The 20336-nt window shown below is 36.0% G+C and overlaps 1 protein-coding gene across 1 annotated transcript in view; it reads left to right on the top strand.

Moving 5' to 3' along the window:
* The window catches only part of Hmcn1 (hemicentin 1), a 392095-nt gene that overhangs the window by 171102 nt on the left and 200657 nt on the right, over window positions 1-20336 (top strand). The window contains exons 12-14 of the mRNA XM_026392850.2: window positions 15747-15888; window positions 17145-17272; window positions 19641-19754. Coding sequence (XP_026248635.2) covers window positions 15747-15888; window positions 17145-17272; window positions 19641-19754 — 384 coding nt within the window. The remainder of the gene's footprint in view (window positions 1-15746; window positions 15889-17144; window positions 17273-19640; window positions 19755-20336) is intronic.

Below are 20336 nucleotides of genomic sequence, written 5' to 3'. Positions count from 1 at the left end.
GTGTGTGAGTGTGCGTGTGTGCGTGTGCTGGGGACCAAATCCAGGGCTTGCATGTATTAAGCTTGTGCTGTACCAGTAAGCTATACCACCAGCCCCTACTTCTTTACTACCTTTTATTTTCAGTGTATAGGACAGTATTTACTGTTTGCTTCTGAATTTTTTTCAGTCCAAGAGAGATATACATGGCTTCTACATTTTTAAACATGATTCTACATTTTTAAACTAGTAAATTATTAACATACTTTGTACGTCTATCTGAATATTTCTGTATTTGCTTTTCTTTTACCTTGATTATTATTTGAATAGACTGATGATGATTCAACCAGATGCTAACATTTTGGAGGTTTTTAAAACTATCCAGTTTTCTAAATTTAAGTTCAACATGTGTTTTTTTAAAGTATAGATTTGTTTTAATGTATAGATATGTTTTAATGAAAATAATATACACATTTTGAAACTTTGAACTACTATACCACAGATAAAATATAACCATTAATACAGCTATTCATTTCATGGATTCTTCATAAATTTACCTGTAGATCAAGTGTGCAGTTTTTACTTAACAGTGTATAGTTTTTATTCAACAGAAATGTATTCACTAAAAGGCATGAGCAAGAATTTCCATAGCAGCCCCATTTATAGTAGACCTAATTAAAAACAAAATGCCAGTAAGAGCAGATAAAAATATTTAGGCATGAATAATCTATTGCTATTGAAAGTGAAGAGATAGCAGTTGGAAAGGGATAGGAGGACTGAAGGTAATATTCTAGTTCTTAACCTGGGAGTCAGTTACACAATGTGTTCAGCACCCAGGGGCTCATGCACTCTACCACTGAGCTATATTCCAGCCCTTTATATATAAAAAAAAAAAAAAGAAAAGTCCTGTTTGTGTTCCACATTACCAGTGCCACGGGTCCTCGTGTCACTTGTGCTTACCCTGCAGCACCTGGGAAAGGTCCCTAACAAAAGTGTAGCTGCTTTTGCCACAGGTCTAGGTATCTCCCATATTTATCCTGAGAGTCCTGGGGAAAGTTTCCTTTAATCCTGTGGCTTGAGGCTGTGACTCCTGGTGCCCTAATCCTTGATGTCACCTATACTTGCTCTGAGGTACCCCACAACAGTTTTCTCCTCATCCCACATGACTGAGGTGTGGCACCTGCCACCACAAACCAAGAGCCTGAGGAAGGCTTTTGGAAGCTTGCATCTACTGCAAAGTCATAGAAGTGACTTCATGAACTGTTGTAGTTGAGCCTATTGGGGGACTCGCAGGCACTGCTGACACCAGTCAAAGATAGACAAGTCACATGGGTCTGCTTTTGAATCCCCTCTAACAAAACCCAAAGAACCTTCCAATTGACATACTATCTCTTATCTAAATAATGAAAATATATTTTCTCGTGAAATCACTTTATAAAATTATAAGAGCAAAATGTTACACCAGATGTGAAGACATCACCATAAGGACACAAGAAACATAAACATAAATATAACAGCCCCAAAGAAAAACAATAATTCTCCATAAATAATTGTGATTAAAAAACGGGCTGGGGTTGTAGCTCAGTGGTAGAACACTTGCCTCGCATGTGTGAAGCACTGGGTTAGATCCTCAGCACCACATAAAAATAAATAAATAAACATATTGTTTCTACCTACAAATAAAAAAAATTTAAAAAAATTATGAAATGCCTACAAAAGAATTTAAATATTGAACCTAAGAAAACTCAATGAGATGAAAGAGAATATAAACTACAAAAAAGAATGAGAAAAACAATTCAGGATATGAATTAGAAATTTACCAAAGAGTTAGAAATCATAAAAAGAGAACCAATTAGATGCCAGGCGCAGTGATGAATGCCTGTAATCCCAGAGGCTTGGGAAGCTGGGGCAGGAGGATTGTGAGTTCAAAGCCAACCTCAGCAAAAGTGAGGCACTAAGCAACTCAGTGAGACACTGTCTCTAAACAAAAAATAAAATAGGGGTGGGGATGTGGCTCAGTGCCACTGAGTCAATCCCCAGTATCCTTCCCCGCAAAAACAAAACAAAACAAAACAATTAGATATCTTGGAGTTAAAAAAAAAAAAAAACTTTGATCAAGGAAATAGAAAATACAATAAAAAGCTGCTCCAATAGACAACAAGGAAACTTGAGGATGGACTTTTGAATTGTAAATATATATGCAACCAACATGGGACCATCCAAATATTTAAAACAAATATTGCATGTAAAGGAAAACTCTAATATAATAATAGTTGAAGACTTAAATTCCTACTTTCCCCAGTCAGCCAATTATCCAGACAGAAACTCAACAAAGGAACATCTGAGTTGAATCATACTCTAAAGCAAAGGGACCTAATAGGCATTATGGAACTTTTCACCCAATGGCAGTGGAGTACACATTCTTCTCATCAGCACATGGATATTCTCCAGGTTAGATCATATGTTAAGTCACAAATAAAACCTCAAATTTAAAACAAAAATGAATAAAGCTATAAATTAAGAAGAATGGAAAGTACACAAATACCTGGAAATTGAATAACATTCTCCTGTGATCAATGGGTAATTGAAGAAATTAAAAGGCAAATAAGAAAATTTCTAGAAATAAATGAACATGATAATAACATAATACATCAAAATCTGTGGGACAGCAAAAGCAGAACTAACGGATGCCACAAATGCATACATCAAAAGGTAGTGATCTCAAATAAACAACTTAATAATCTACCTCAAAAAAAAATAGCAAAGCAAGAACAAACCAAACCTCAAGTTAGTAGAAGGAAAGAAAGAATAAAAATAATAATAAATAAAAATGGACTTTGCTCATGGTGCACACCTATAATCCCAGTGACTCAGGAAGCTGAGGCAGGAGGACTACCAGCCTCAGCAATTTAGCAAGTCCCTAAGCAACTTAGCAACACCCTGTATCAAAAAATTTATAAAAAGGATGGGGAATATGGCTCAGAGTTAAGTACTCCTGAGTTTAATCCCTGTTACCAAAGGGGGAAACAAGGACCTAAAACAATATCCAGAATATATATAGAGAACTCTTTATATATATATGACTTTAATATTAATGGGTGTTTCAAAACTAAAGAGAACTTAAGCAAAAGAAATAATCAAAGATATAATTGAAGAAAATTGTCCTGGGGAAAAAAATTAGGCAGGATACATAAATCAAGTCCAAGGAAGACAGAACTTCATCTAGATATAGCCTGACTGAAATTTTATATCGCTAGTATGAAGAAAAACCTCCACAAATATACAAATTAAATCAATATATTGTAAACAAAGGGAGAAAATCATACTGATGTCAGTCCTCTCAAATATATTAAAAGCTAGAAGATAATTGCAGTTTATTTGTCATATTTTGTTCTTTAGGGACAAAGTATTTGCCCTGATTTTAGGAGGAAATATTGTTTGTCTTGGTGGGAAGGAGAAAACACGTGAGATCAGATGATTCCTTTCCCCATCCCCTAGTAGGTCCCATAACACTTAGCTACTCGGATGTCTTGCATTTGGCAGTATCATGGAATGCAGAGTCCAGTAGCAGCAGCAGAAGCTTGTGGCCAAGTGGCCCTTGACCATCAGTCACAGACTGACATTGGCTGTGTCCTCAGCTGCCTAGCATCTCTTGGTTTTAGTGTGCTACCCAGTTTCCTCTTGATTTTGTACTTCAAAAATATATACTTCCGATGATTTTTTTTCCTGCTTAAGTTAGTTGGCACTGTTTTATGGTGTTTGCAATTGATAACCCTAACTTGCTCAATAATGGGAAAGATACATGTAGTTTTGGAAGATCCAAGCATTTATGATCTAATTAAATTGTCTTTTTACCAAAAACAATCAAAGAACATTTTCAAATATTTAAGAGTTTATGGAAAATATCAAACACATCATTTCTTAAAATGACTTATTGAAGAAGACAGTTAAATGCCTGAAATAGATTTTTTTTTTTTAAGGAAAGAAATCAAAATTGGGAAGGTGAGGGTATAAAATGCTGGTGATTTTCCCTCAGTAAGTAGTGTCAGGCTCATTACCAATTCATGGAGAAGACTTGAATGGTAACTGACCTCAGAACCCGGCTGTTCAAATCAGCCATCTTAATGAGTACAGGAGAATGCGAATGAGTGACATGTTCATTTCATTATTCGAATTCCTCACTATGAAGATAATAACATAATTAGACAAAGGAAATTCCTCAGGAAAGGGATTTCCCTCAAGCAGGATTTATCACTAACTCAGAAGTTCAGCTATACAAACAACCAAATAGAAGCCAGCTGACCACTGCTGTGCTTAGGGGGAAAAAGGATTCATGTCTGTAAAATGTGAATATCATTCTTTGGGGGTTGTGAAATTTTAAGTGACATTTTTATTCATGCTTTCCTGTACTTGAAAGAAATTATTTCATAGGAACGGATTATTTTAAAACTTGGCGTAAATAAATGTTTTTAATGTTCATATTAATTTTATTGGGAAATTGAATTTTGAATGGCTTTATGTGTTTTCTATCCATATTGGGATGTTTTATTCCTTTTTTATTTAAAATAATTAAGAGGATAAAAGATAACTTAAAATAAATAACTAAGAATATAATAATGCCTCTCAAAAGAAAAGCAGTAAGATTTAAAAACTTGGGTTAGGTCAATATCAATCTATCAGAAGAAATATCTCTTATCTGTTGTATGGGAATAAAGAATACAAAATAAGGATCTACTATGCTATTCCTTAAATATAGAAATGTTTAGTTCTAAAAAAAATTGATCTTAGAAAAGGTAATTCTTTCTAAGATTTATTTGTAGGCACAGTCGTCCACGTAGGTATACCAGTATGCTGGCAATTTCATATTGTATGCTAGCTTTTGATACCTTGATTTTAAATTTTTTATGATGCAGTTCACTCTAAGAAAAAGAAAAACACTCCCTTGGCTGAGTTTCTTCTTCTGATTCGCTTTGGGAAATAGACCTCGTTTAACTTATTTGTACAGGTTGTCACTTTTATTTCTGAGTGCTAATGAGCCCTCTGCATTGCTGTTCTCAAATATGCAGGGAAAAAAAAACACATTCTTGTTGACCTTTTTCTTTCATGTTTGTTTAAACACAGCCCCTTCCCCCAAAGAATATTGTATCACACTTGTGGACCACTCATGATGTGGGAAGAACTTACTCTAATAAAGCTTCACTTTTGAGAAGCTTGGCTCATATTAATTTTATTATCCTCAAATAACTAGTCTTCTAGAAACGTGCTTTGAAAGCCCATGTATTTTTCTTCTCTGAACACTTTTTTTTTTTTTTTAAGAGTATGAGATTCATGGAATTTACCTGACATCGCTTAGAGTTGAGACGATGACTTCATTTGGTTTTCAGATAAGATTATTTGTAACTGGACAACTTATTTGAGAAGTTCATCTCATATCTATACAATGTCAGAAGTTATTTTATGTATTTAAAAAATCTCTTTGGTACTTAAAACCATTGAGAGTTGTTTGTAAACTAAAATGTGTTATGATGTAAAGTGTCAAGTTAGAACATTTGACAGTACAAAAATTCCTAATTGAAAGCTTAAGCATCTGAAATATTGTAGCAATGAATTACAGAGCATGATGCTTTAAATCTTTTCTGAACCAGAGTGAAGTCTAACAAAAGGAATTGTACATTTGCATAATTTCAATTGATAAATAAATTAGGTTTTCTTGTAAGAAGAGTTTAGCACTCACTCAATTTATCCACCACATGCAGTCTCCATGGTTAAGGGCAAGTTTCTCTTACAATACATTCCAATTCTGTGCAGTAAAATGTACAAATGACTATCATCTGTTTCATTTTCTTTTGCCTTTCATCCAAAGCATTCAAGTTCTATAAAGATGTTAAAACACTTTAATTGTAGATGGAAGGAATTATATCTTCCTAAAACTTAGAAGACATTAAAATGTCTTAAAATAGAACTTACAAGGAGAAGTTAAATTAGACTTATTTAGATTATAAAAAGAAAGGGATGTGGATGACTTAATATTTCAAGCATATAAGAAAATCATTATAAAGAAGCTATAAACCATGAACATTTTAATTTTCGTCAAAAAAAATGGACCATGTGAAAATGTGTATTAGCCAAACTTGATGATTTTAAGAGAAATACCAGGAAGGACATCCAGATGTTGGGGAGGTTCAATGCTGGAATGTAGTAGCTGGGGCATAGATATGTCCTTTCACAAGACAGTGTCCGCAGGGGGAGAGAGAGCAGATGAGGAGTCAGCAAACGTTTCAATCACTAAGTTTTTCAGAGAAAGCTACTAACATTTGAAAAATGGGTGTCCATGGCATATATTATGTCATCTAAACCTCACAAATTGTGTTATTCTCTGCTAAAATCTATTTCCACTCACAGCACTTCTGATGCCAAATGTGTAGATTTTTTCCCCCATACCAACAATGGAATTTCCTACTCTCTGAACACCAGTTAGGTGTGTATCAACTCAGTTCTGACACCGCCTCAAGTTAGCATTAGATCCCACAGGTCAAGGGCTCACTTCAGATGCCAAGCACAAGTTCTACCCCTGCTGTACTTCTGACCAACCAGAGGATAAGTAAAATCGGAGGATCCCAGGACTACCTCTTCAGGGTTTAATAATTTGCTAGAATGGCTCACAGAACTCAAGAATGTGCTTTACTTACAATGACCAGTTTATTATAAAGGATAAAATAATACTCTTCATTAACCATTTTATTATTGAAGAGTCCTGAAACAACCAGATGAAGAGGTGCACAGCACAAGCTCCTGTCCCTGTGGATTTTGGGGTGCCAGCTGTATGTAGGTCAAGTGCTTCCCTGAGCGCTCTGAGCGGTACTGGTGGATTCATCTAAGAGGAGGAGGGGTGGTGTTATCCCTCCATCTATAGCTGGTCTGTCTGAAGTATGGTTGACAACCAGCTGGCATCTGAAGTGGGGGTCAGTCTTGGGGGACTGAGCCTTTATAGTGTGGCAGTTGGACTGAATGAAAGGACACCCAGCTAATGTCCACAGGAGAATTGCCCCATGTGTGTGGAAATGCACCCCTGTTGAGTGGTGCTGAGTGGGATGTGAGTGGAGGGGAGACGGTGTGCTTTGTTCCTCTTACAAGTACAACTCAGAAATAGGTAAGAGGAAGGGATGCTAGGCCAAGCATAGAGGAGGTGGGCCAAACTGGAGCTTCTGTGCCTCTCCAGGTATTCTGCTTTCCCAGCACCTCCTTGGGTTCATAAACCGAGAAGCTGTCTGAACCCTGACAGGATAGGTTTTTATAGAGGTTCCATTATGTAGGCACGATTGATCAAACCATTGACCACTACCTATTTCTAGCCCTCCTCTCCACCCTGGGGGTCAGGGGTTGGTGCTGAAAGTTCCACTCCTGTCATCATGCCTTGGTCTTTCTTGTGACCAGCCCACATCCTGTGGCTCTCTAGGAGTCCCCAGCTTCCAGTCATTCCTTAGCATATGAAAAATGACAATTATCACTTGGGAGATTCCAGGAATTTTAGGAACTCCACCAGGAAATGGGAAAAAGATCGAATATATTGGCATCTATATTTTTTCCTAAGGAAGTAGAGTTAGTGGTTAATCGTTAGTTAGGGATTAGTGACTTGCCCCAGGTTGCAAAACCAGCAAGTGGCCAAACCCACATCCTATCTAAGGACTCCACCATGGGACGTGGCTTCATTTTTCTGCATTCTATTCAGAAACGCCTATATATGCCATTCATAGGTAGGTATAAAGCACAGGCAGTCAGAGGAAAGTGAAGAAGTGTGGGGAAGGGGGTGGAGAAAAACAAAGTGTTCACAAGTATGGATGGAAGGATGAGAGCACAAAATATATATATATATATATATATATATATATATATATATATATATATATATATATAGAAAAGGCACATCTATCTCCTATGTCATGGAGATCTTTTTAAAAACTCTGAAATTGCAGCATTGTGTGTAATGACTGCTTGGAGAAATGACTGCCAGGTTATAATTCTCTGTCCCTCTTACTCCTCTGATGCCTCATAATGAACCAGGTGTCTTGTGACAATTTGGTGAATCCTTTGACTTAAGTTATGGTAGAGCCGCTCTTAAGGGGAGCTCCCAAGGGGGGAGAGAGCTGTAAACATGCTACTGGAACAAGCACACAGAGAAAAAAATAAGAGCCTGTAAGCTCTATCAAGACAGGGCCCCGAATTTTGTTCTGTTTTGTCTTTAGTGCCTGCATGCAGCCTGTGTCTGTGGGAAGACAAGTGAGAAGTATGGTGTGTGGATGTAGGAACTTTTGCAACTACGAACAAGATTTATGTCATGTACTAAATATATATTTATGTTATACAATAAGTAGTACTCTATTCAGATTTCCCCCAAAATATTATTTTTTTGGATTATTATTTTTATACATTAATTTTCCAACTGAAAAATAAGTTTTCTTTCTATAGATTATATACATAAAATAAGAAATAACAGATAACTTGCAATTTTACACGTGAGGAAGGGGTGTGATATTTGTTACAAATAAGAACTCAATTAGAGTTAAATGATACAAAACAGGAATATTTATTTGTATCTGAAGAGAGAGATGAGGTTAGGAACATGTGGTTCATGAACATGCGAATCTGGTAGCTAGTTATCATGACAGTTTCTCCCTTTATGCCGTGCTCCAAGGCACTACCTCCATCATTCTGTTTAGAAGGTACACTTTTTTTTTTTCATAATAATGAAACCAATCTATAACAGCTGAAGTGCCTTGATTAAAAATCTTTGCTGGAAAGGGTTAGAGCTGGTGTGTTATTTGTTTATACAGTTATTCCTCATTCATTAATTTACCCCAAAATTAAAGCTCAGGCATTGTGGTCCTTACTGAGGCAAATGAGAAGGGAATAGTATCATTGTCTTCAAAAAGCCCATAACTTAATAAAAGAAATACAGAGATAAAGTGAATTTATGCAGCACAGTGTGGTGAGAGCTATATCACCACGTTCCAGAGCCTTTAATTCTGTCTCAGAGTGATGAGATTGGAAGAGACTTCATGGAGGAGAGGGTGACTGAAGTATCCACAGAGGGTGACTCAGCCTGTGCCAGGCTGAGGTGAGGAATGCTTTTCCAGGTGGAGAAAACTACACGTGCAAAGCCAGGGAGGAATGAGGTGTGGGCTTACTGAGCGTGGAGGACCCAGCGGAGTAGGGAGACCATCCCCATGCTGTTGGATTTTCTGTTCCCTGCTCTCTCTGGTAGCCTTTTCATTACAATTGGAGGAAAATATTTGTTTGTGGGTTTTGCAGGATTGATTCAGCAAAATGACAAAATAATGCAGCAGTGCTCTGTGGGCTTGAGGCTGGACAAAGAAGGGAGAGAAGGTGACAGAGTGGTGTGACAGCAGGAATAAAGAGGAAGGGTGAAAGTCGCAGATGAGGTCGGAATGGGGAAGCATGAGAGTGACAGCTGGATGACAGAGGATGGCAGTTGTGAGTCTCAGACTGGACTCCCAAGACGGGTGTTCTCCCAGCCACCCTGTGCTTGCTTCCCTGACCAGAATCTAGGGTAGCAAATGAATTTGTCCAGCAACATCAGTTAACTCAGATTTTTAAAAATTTCCTTCAAGAAGTTCTATATGGCCCTACTGTCATAAATTTTTGGTTCTGTGATTCTTGCATATTGTGCTCAAACCCTTTTTAAAATACTGTAACCAATTTTTTTGTTGTTGTTTTTGCAGTGCCAGGGGTCAAACCAACAGTCTCAGTCAAAAGATGTTGCCACAATTGAGTCTGGGTCAGGAGATATGTCAAAAGTCAGTGTAGTCTTCTAATAGGCCATGAAGTGATAAAGTTAATTATGATTCGCAACTCTCTCTCTCAGCCAAATGGGAATTAATCTAAGCTTTGACCTTTCTCTCCTATTTGGAAATGCTATGATTTTAGGAAATTGTTATAAAGCGGAGCGAGTTAAAGAAAAGACTTTGTGATAATCAATGCTAGTTATCATTTAGTTGAAGATTTTCTAAGTGAGAGTAAAACTTCTTAAATTTTGTCCTTCTTATCCATCTTTTTTTGGTCTTAACCCATTTTTTTTTTTTTTTTTTTTTACTAATTAAAAAATCCTTGAATTCACTTAGTTTGTTTTGTTAAGGAAATAAAAAATAATATTAAGTGGAATAAATGTTAACCTATAAACAATTATTAATAATTACTTAAATTATATATAAGGTAGCAAGCATCTCCTACATTGACAGCTTCACAACTTAATTGGAAATTATAAATCATAGATTTTGAAAAAAATCTTGTATCAAGATTCTAAGATTAAAATGGAATATATAATTTACCACTGTATATCTCTCAAAGTATTGCCCTTCTTTTACCAGCTGAGTTTCATAACCACATTGGATGTGGAATTTTGCAGCAAATTGAGCTTATAACTGTCAAGATGGATTTTTTGGTCTAGCTCTTTTCCTGTGTGTTTTGTTGTCAATGCACCACCTACTGGTAAATTAAGGAATTAGCAATTTTCCCTCAGAATTGGTACTTGTCTCTCTAGCCCAGGGCTGTCCAATCAGACTTTCTACAATGATGGAAATATTTTCTATCTGCACTGTGCTCAAGGGTAGACACTAGCTACACATGGCAATTGAGCACTTAAAATATAACTAGTGACCTAAGGATTTCACTTTGACATATGATCTAGTTTTAGATAGTTTGAATTTGAATTTAAATAGACTTAGGTGGCTATATTTGTGGTTGCTGTATTGCACAGTACAGGTCCAGTCTTTTTTGGAGAAAGAAGAAAGGTAAAAATAGTTAAGGTAGAATAGTAAGAGAAGTTTTGTGAAACTCACTGCATCTGTCACATTGATTAATTCACTTGGATTGTTGTCATTCAGGAGTCACTACCATTTTGGAGAGATTGTAACCAGGTCTTCATATTTCCATTGATGGGATATCATTTGGAAATATTGCATTTGGTCCCATATCTCCTTCCTCAGGCAACTGATTTCTGTTTTTGTTTGGTGTGTTTGGTTGATTGTTTTTAGTGTCATTCTTTCCTCTTGGGAAGAAATCCCTGACCTACTGTCTAGTAGACAGAGGAAAACTTTAAAATGTTAAAATATATCCCATTGCCATTTATTTTCACTGAAAATTAAGGCAAAGTTAAGTGAACAAGCACATCTGTGCACTGTAAATTGTTCTTGGAGAGATTTTGTCATTTTCATTGTGCAGGTTTCCTGTGTGAAAGTCGGCATCAGAACTAGGGAGAGTCACCTCCCCAATCAGAAATGGAAGTAATGCATTGGAAAAAAAAAGTGCCAGTGTGTTTTAAATAAACAAATTGACCTGAATCAGTGGCTAAACATCTAAATAGAATGGGATGTAGCTACTAATTATGATTCTCGGCAAGCTCAACAATAGTCATTATGTAACCTTTTGAAGGAAAATAAAACTATTTAGAAGAAAGGTCAGAAATTCTATAAAACACATTTTACTGACTGCAATTTAATAGAAATTGGTTTCAGTAATTATATTCTAGTCATCTTCCATTTTCTTGGGTAGCATTGCTTGATGTTAGATCATTTAGCATTTTCAGGGCATGTGTTGCCCACAGAGAAAAATCTACTGGGGAACATCACAAATCAATCATGTTTTCAGAAATGGGAATAAATTGGAGGTTTGGTTGAACGTAGGATTTAACGATGGTCATGTGGATCACCGATTTTATCTTTCACGTTTCCATGCTAACTTCAGTGGGTTACTGGAGTCACAACAGCAGTTTTAGATTTCATTATGTAAATCCTTTCATTTTTTTGTTGTAACACATGCCATCATTATTACTGCTTCCATTTCAAACCATTCTTTATATGACAGAATCTGGTGAATCTCAAGAAACATTTGTAGAGTTATTATGTGAAAGTATTGCTTAAATGGGCTCACCCCAATTTAGAAATTATATCATGTGAGTGTGGCAATATTTTACAAAATAGACTAAAGCAGTTGGTCTCTTTTAAGGTGGCAATGAATTTTTTTTAATATTTATTTTTTAGTTGTAGTTGGACACAATACCTTTATTTATTTTTACGGGGTGCTGAGGATCGAACCCGGGGCCTCACACATGCTAGGCAAGCGCTCTACCATTGAGCCCCAACCCCAACCCCATAGTGTGGTGTGAGTTTCAATTTTTGTTTAAAACAGACAGTTTCCCCTTTGTGACAATGGAAAGCAGTTCCCTTATGAGGTGCACCCTCTGAAGGTCCTGTTTTCCGGAGGAGTCCTGGTTCAGTCTGAACGTGTCAGCACGCAGCTGATGTCCCCTTCCTAATCACATGCTGCCACATGGAAATCAAAGGGCCAGATTAGACAGAGCCTTCTTTTCTCCTGAATGTTATTTCTGTATGAACACTAGATTATTAATTTGTTTTCTATGGTATCAGGAAAGGGTGGATGTCTGTGATTAATTAGTCTGCCACCAGAGAGAATACTGCAGTAAAAAAAGGAAATATTTCTCAAGATGATTGATGAAATCAGTCTCTAATGACCAGAATTACTTCACTAAGTATGAAATTTGTATTATCACAACCACATGCTGTTTGTATCATCATAACTTTTAAAAACATGTGCCAAATGATAGAGGCATCAGCATATTTTTTCCCTGTCAGTAAAACATGAAATTTTATCTATTTTATCGAATTTTCTAATAAATCCTGAGTATCCTAAAATTTCTGGAGAATTAAGTAAGATATAGTAAGTATTATTTATAAATACGTGTGTATTCTAAATAGAATATGCAAATATAAGGATAGTGGTGATCAATTTTCCTTTGTAAACATTGAGGTAACATATAGGCATAGATGGATTTGGAATACTGTATTGTTTATTTGTCATTCTTCACCAAATAATGTAATATTGATAATAAAAGCAAGAGTTACACAGTGCCTAATAAATGTCAGGAATTGTTCTAGGTGTTTTATGTATATTAATGTAGCTAACCCATTGTGAACAGGATTATTATTATTATTATTATTGACATAAGCGAGCCAGCAAGGCCCGAGTTTGACTCGTAGCTCTACTTTTGCATGACATTGGAAAATCATTTTTCCATTCTTAGTTGTGTTTTTTAATCTGTAAAATGGTAACAATACTTTACTTCATAGGATTATTGTGGAAAATAAATGATGGTTCTCGGGTTAGCCCCCTGGCATATGATAGGCACTTAAGAAATTGAGTCCCCCTTCTTTAAGTAAGTTATAACTATGAGGAAGAGATCCAGTCCTCAGTTTTATACAATGTACTTTTGACTTAGTATCCTATGAAATCCCTGAGGACTGAAAATAGTAGGAACTTCGTAAATATTTGTTGAGTGGAAAAATGAAAATACAAAAATTTGCCTATGTACTCTAAATACTTCAGTGATGAAAAATATTGTAAGTTATTGGCTTAGGTTAAAAGTATTAGCATTATCTGGTGAATCTGTCAGCAACAGTTAAATCACCTTAAAGAGAAAGTCATTAGGTCTCTTCTTGAAGAATTTCCTACCAGAAGCTTAAAAGCAGCAGGTCACTCTGGGCTGACAGGAGATGTGTCTGCAAATGTGAAGATCATGTTAGCAGTTTCCAAGAGAGATGAGGTTTTTCTCCTTTCCTAATCTTGGTAGGTAGAGAGAGTGATGCCTGTTTTCATGACCAGTTATAATTTATTTTGTCAACCCTACCACTAGTAGTACAGGAAAACAAGTCTTAAAAGTGTTTCTTTTTATTGTTAATGTCTTACATATTTATGTATAACTATTTTAAATCTCTAGTGAGAAGTCATAAAAACTTATGCATTTTGTTTCTGTTAGAATTTAAAAATAAAAATTAAAAAATGCCTCCTTACCCCAGAAGGCCATGTTCCTATGTTCCAGCTTGCTCATAAAAAGCCAGCTGTTGTGAGGACCATGGTGTCAATGGTGGACAGTGGTGGTGGTGGTGATAATGGTGATGATGGTGGTGATTGTGAAATGAGATAGAAAACCTCAAGTAAAATTTTGATTATTTTTCCCAAAGCTTCAACTTGGACTTTGGACTTCTAGCTATGGCTTTAATACTACTTTTCCCCCATTAAAAAAAAGTTTATCATTTAACAATCAGGAAATGTGATTTGGTTTGTTTGAGGGCAAATGATGTCATTTCATTGATGAAATTAAACTATGGATTCCTCAGTTTCACGTTCGTGCCCAATTAAGTTTACTTTATTTAAATGAGAAATTAATTTTTTCCCTATGGATTAAAAAGTTAACAGTTAAAATAGTAAGATCTACTACTTCTGTAGGAACATTATTAAGTAAAGGATGATTCATTTTGACCATCTTTATTCAACTCTTATTTGGTGGGAATCCAGTTTTGCCTTTCTGTGTTTGTTCTTGTCCTTTCTGGTTTTCTTATCATCAGCAGGAGGTCCTTCCAGGGCAAGGGTAAAGTTCTCACCTTCTGTAGGATGAAGTCATCCCATCTGTGTGTTGCTCACAGATTTATTTCATGACCCTGAGCAGCGCCCTATATCCAGGCTTTATTTCTTCAATAACCTCTTAGCTCTCTGCATCCTGGTTTGGGTAACTGACATTTATTTTCACTTTGATATCTGAACTACAGAGCCTACCAGTGGGATTCTTGCTGGGAGAGATGCCAGGCCACTTCTGGCAGACTCCATTAGAAGGCACCAAGTTGAGATTAAAAAAAAAAAAAAATCCTGAAAGCTGCCTGAATCTCTGCAGCAATCTCATGTCAACTTGAACTCGACATGAGAAACATTTTATTTTAGGAAGGTGGGACTTATTCAAAATGTGGGTATTCAGTAAATTTGAAAGATAAAAGAATTGTCCATTTTCTCTTATCCCATGCAGACCGTCTGTACCACCCCTACTGCATGCAGTCAGTCCTTGAACATCTCAGAACTGATGGACTCCAGATGGAATCACAATGTGAACTTGCTGGCCATAGCCAGTCTGCCCTTGACCTCATGCATTTTTCTAGCCCCATGTTCACCCAGAAGAATCTGTAGAATAATGAGGCTATCAACCAAATCCACAGGAAGGAAAAAATCCATCAAACATTCACTTCAAAGACAAGATCATAATTTGAAAAATGCTATGTAAACAGGGAAAAAAAGAGAAGGGGTGATTGTGAGCTGCTAGCAATTAGGCACTAATTAGGTTCTTGAGTTGAGTAGCTGCTGCACCATAGGAATGCCACTTCCATCTCTTTCAAATGTATAGGGAGTCCTTAGACTGAGGGTTCTTAGTGAAAGTGAGCCACAATTTGCAGACTGACTTCTACTAAAGAGGTATCATAAATATATCCAGATCTAAGCAGCTAACTGAATTTCTCAATTTCATTTATAGTTAACAGTCCAATTCAGTAAAAAGCACACAGTATGTCTCTCTGGTTCATCAGTGTATCCATGTGTGGTGCATAATAATTGTGCAGGAAAACCAGATAGTATTGAATAAATTCATTATGTATGTTAATACCCATGGAATCTGTTTCAGGCAATATGAAAACAAGTTTATTGTCATTTATTTTATCAAGTGAAAAGTATGCACATTCAGAGAATTTAGTACTACTTTCTTTGAAGATTAGTTCTTACAGCCAAGCCATGTAAATATAAAACAGGTAATGGAGTAGACAGGTGGTTGAGAAGCCTTCAGAATCTGCTGATGGTGAAAGCTCCTAACATCAAGATAGATGGGCATTTCACTACATAAGTTTCTGTTTTACTTGCAGAGCCTCCCAGAGTTACTGTGATGCCCAAGAACCAGTCTTTCACAGGAGGGTCTGAGGTCTCCATCATGTGTTCTGCAACAGGTTATCCAAAACCAAACATCGCCTGGACCGTTAACGATATGTTTATTGTGGGTTCACACAGGTACTGGGTTTGTATCATGTTCCTTGTTTTTATTGAATGAGAAAAGTTGATGAAATTTCTGAACTGAGAGAATCTAACCAAATCCCTAATATTAAAGGAGGTTTAATGAAAATCCACAGCTTTTACATTTTCTGAACAGACTTGGAAACGTCAAAATACAATACAAACAATAATTTTATAGAGTTTGAGATTATTAAGCCTTTAATTCAATAGCTAGAACAAGTGCTTTCCAATACTTTAAATTGTACACATAGCACTTGGTTTAACACGAGCCATTGAAAGGGGATAATAAAATTTCTGTGGGGGAATGTATCATAGTTTTAACAGATCTATTTAAGGAGTTATTCTGGGTTTTAGTGGGGAGTGGTGCACAGAACACAAAAGAAGCTCTATTACAGTGTGTGCAGGCTTTCTTGGTAACTACTGCCACTTTTGCCATACTGCATTGAGAGCCATTTTATTCTCCTAGGCACTTCTTAAAGACATTGGATCCTTTCATGCTCGTAAGGTAATAAGTGTGTGGAACATAAGCAACAGTTTCCAGCTGTGGGCTTTCATTAATCTGGGTTTGGCTTGAGGTGGAGTAGGTATGATCCAGCAAGCTGAGCCGTATTCCATTCCTAGACTCATCATGCACACTGCCTGAGTGACAGGATGTATTGAATCTCTCAGGTTTTCCTTTTCAGGAACCATTGAGCATGGTAATTCATCACAACAAGCAAAATTGCCTGGGTACAAATTCCAGTACCTTTGTTGAATGACACATCTTGACTTTGGCCAAGTTATGTAACTTCTTTGCTCATTTGTAAAATGGAGACACTAAAATTGCCTAACCCACTGGGTTGTGAGAATAATTGAAAATGATGTTAATAATTGTAACGCTCCTGGAGCAATCCTTGGCACATGGCCAGTATATTATGTGCTATTAGTAGTAATAGTAGTAGTAGTAGTAGTAGTAGTAGTTATAGTACAACATCGCTGCTTGTGAAATGACAATGTTAATCATTTCTACAAATAGCACCAAAACATAACTCTAAAATATTTATTATTATTATTAGTAGTAGTAGTAGTAGTACTAGTAGTAATGATAGTACGATTTCTCTGCTTGTGAAATGATGATGTTAATCATTTTTGTAAATAGCACCAAAATATAACTCTAAAATATTTTAAAATATTTGACAGGGAGGTGCTGTAGTATTTTGATTCTACTATTATGGTATTTTCAATTTTATTTTCTCTTTGCTTTTTATTCACAGATATAGGATGACCTCAGAAGGTACCTTATTTATTAAAAATGCAGTTTCTAAAGATGCAGGGATTTATGGTTGCCTGGCAAGTAATTCAGCGGGAACAGATAAACAAACTTCCACTCTCAGATACATTGGCAAGTATAATCGGTTTAAAAGGCAATTAAAATAAGATGAATATCTTTTCAAACAATGTAAAAGTACATTCCTGAAAATTAATATTAGGAATAAGTTATATCTAGCATTATAATTTATTATTCATGTCACATACTGATTAAAGAAAATATGATAATTAGTTCAGGTTAAAAGTTCAAGAGACGAATAACTTTATTAATCAACAAAAATTAAAGGAGCTTCCAGATTATGAGAGTTCCAGATTGTCTACAGAATTCTGTTCTTCCACAATTCACTTATTCTTGGCACTGTGTCACTTTCAAATAGTAAATTCCATATCCTTTCTAGCTTATCTCAACTTCCATTTTTTAATATTCTACTTATATTCAAAACTGTGAGCCAGGTGTGATGGTGCACACTTATAATCTCAACGATTTGGGAGGCTGAGGCAGGAGAAATCATAAGTTCAAAGCCAGCCTCAGCAATTTAGTGAGTCACTAAGCCAACTTAGTGAGACCCTGTCTCAAAAATAAAAAAAATACAAAGTGTTGGGGATGTGGCTCAGTGGTTAAACACCCCTGGGTTCATTCCCTGGCGTACCTCCCCCAAAAGAAAGTGTATCATATTATTTTCACTTTTATTCTATAATTTCTTCCCTCCAAACTGACACATTTATTAAAGATATACTTGTGACAATTATTTGTTAGAATATTTCTATTAGGTCATTATAATTAAATAAAAGATACAAGCATCATATGCTCAGTATCAGGCTATAAACTTGAATAATGAACAACCACATATCCACCGATTCCCTCTCTCCCTCCACTTCATTCATAGTAAGATAGTAAAACTGGCAGAGCAAAGGGATGTTATAAGTGTCAAAAGTGTCCTAAGTCTTGAACCTGAGGGCCTGGAAAGAGGTGATCTCGTTTATATATAGAAATGAGGAAGGTACATGTTAAGTTTGTAAAGGACGGTGGGCTCAGGTTTAGAAATGGTCACAAAACATCTGGGTGGAAAAGGAATAAACACATAGGAATATAGAATAAGTGACTGACATGAAATTCTATATTGCAGAAACAGATTTTAATTCATTCGCCTAGAAATCAAAATATTCAACACATTTTGTTTTTAACAGATTAAGCATCTAGAGTATGCAAAAATGCTGTGCTGATGCCTGGAGTGTAAAATAAAGGAATGCCACAGTATCTTGCCTTTCAAGAGCGTGCATGATAGGAGTGGATACAGAAAGAAATATAACAAATTAGACAAGTGCCACTGTGGGAGGTTGGCAGGGGGGAGAGTAATTCCGACTGGGGAATTTGCAAAGATTTCTCAAAGGAGACAGGATTTAAGCCCAGTCTGGAAGAATCAGTGGGATTTGAAGAACTGTGGCAAAGGGCATTTCAGAAAGGGAAAACAGCAAAAGCAGGAAGACAGATAGTAGGTTCTGTTTGGATTGCCAGTGTAGATCTGAGAGGAAGGGTGATGGATGCTAAGGTTACAATGAAAGCTGAGCACCAGTGTATGATTTTTGAAAGCCAAACTATGGAATTATGGAGACAGTGGGAATCGCTGAAAGTTTTCTAGCAGAGGAGTGACATGTTATTTGAGTGTGAATTCTTACTTGTATTTAAAACTCTTGTCAGTTGAAGTATGGAAATCCTAACCTGTCTGGTTAAGAGAAAATGTGTGCGTGATCTAGCACTTTTGTCAACAGAGTGAAACAAACAAACCTAAGGACAGAAATGTAAAGAATATTACACAACATCTATATATAAGCATCACAGGAAAAAGTAGAGTCTAAACTGAGAGACTGTATTTACAGATGCAAACTTTAGTCTTGGATGCGAGTCCTCCTATATCTGTAATCAGACATAACTATCCTGACAATTGCATAGAAAACGTTATTAATAAATTCATCTGCAACTGTATTATCTTCAGGTCTTACTTGAACCACATCAGTCTTATCATCGTTCCTCTTTTGACCTTATTTTTATTGCAACTATTCCTCTGTCCCTTTAGTATTATTGCTGTAATATGTATTTGGCTTTCCAAGCCTTTTCTTTTTTTATATACTATTTTTTTTCCATAAAGAACTTTCAAATAATTTCCTGAATTTTTGGACTGAATTTTATAATAATTATTTTATGTTTTAAGTATTATTTTATCTAATATCCTTTTTTACCTTAATAAACAATCTTTTCAAAATGCACATCTGTATGTTCATGCCTTAGAAAAATTTCTTTCTGCTTGTTAACATTGAAATTACCACATGCACTTAAACACTGTTCATTTATTAATTGATTTCATGTAGCAAACGTAAGCAAGGTCCATGTGGTATTGGGCTAAATGTTGACTATTTGAATGCTTGTTTTTTCTTTTTTCCAGAAGCCCCAAAGTTGATTGTAGTTCAGAGTGAGCTCTTGGTTGCCCTTGGGGATACAACAGTTATGGAATGCAAAACCTCCGGTGTGCCTCCACCTCAAGTTAAGTGGTTCAAAGGTACATTTCTTAAGCATGTTCATGTCTGGTTCACTTAGTTTTGTTTTCTTTTTTTAAAAAAATGATTTGTTAAAAATTTGTTTTGGTGTGTGACATAGCAGCCCCATAAAATGTGTTTATGATCTCACTAGAGACAATAGTTCACAATTTTGAACTCTGAATTTCAGGATTTGACATCTGGTATGGATTACAGGACTGTGAAAATCAAAGCAGGAAAAGTCTGCCTTTGCTAATCCAGCTGAACATTCTCTTTGTTAGTTTAGGATTGTTTCCTGTAGAAAACCGTCCAAGAATATTCAGTTAATATTTAAAATAGCTTCTCTGATTTTAGTTCATTTTTCTTAGAGATGCTAGCTCCTACTACTAATGAGTTTTTCTGGATTATCAAGGATGGTTTGTATAAAGTGCTCACCTAAAGACACAAGTTGAGGTTTATAGAGAATTCAAAGACAAAAGAATGCATTGTTCAGCATCATCGTGCATCATAGATGCTTATATCAAGTAAAGAAACTATCTGTTTGCATTTGTAACTTAAAGCTTATATCTCTGTGGTTGTATAATGACAGAGCAATAATGTGACGC

Source organism: Urocitellus parryii, chromosome 9 (assembly GCF_045843805.1).
Source record: "Urocitellus parryii isolate mUroPar1 chromosome 9, mUroPar1.hap1, whole genome shotgun sequence".
Taxonomy (NCBI): domain Eukaryota; kingdom Metazoa; phylum Chordata; class Mammalia; order Rodentia; family Sciuridae; genus Urocitellus; species Urocitellus parryii.
Note: the sequence above shows the minus strand (reverse complement) of the source record. Positions and strands in the feature narration are given on the sequence as shown.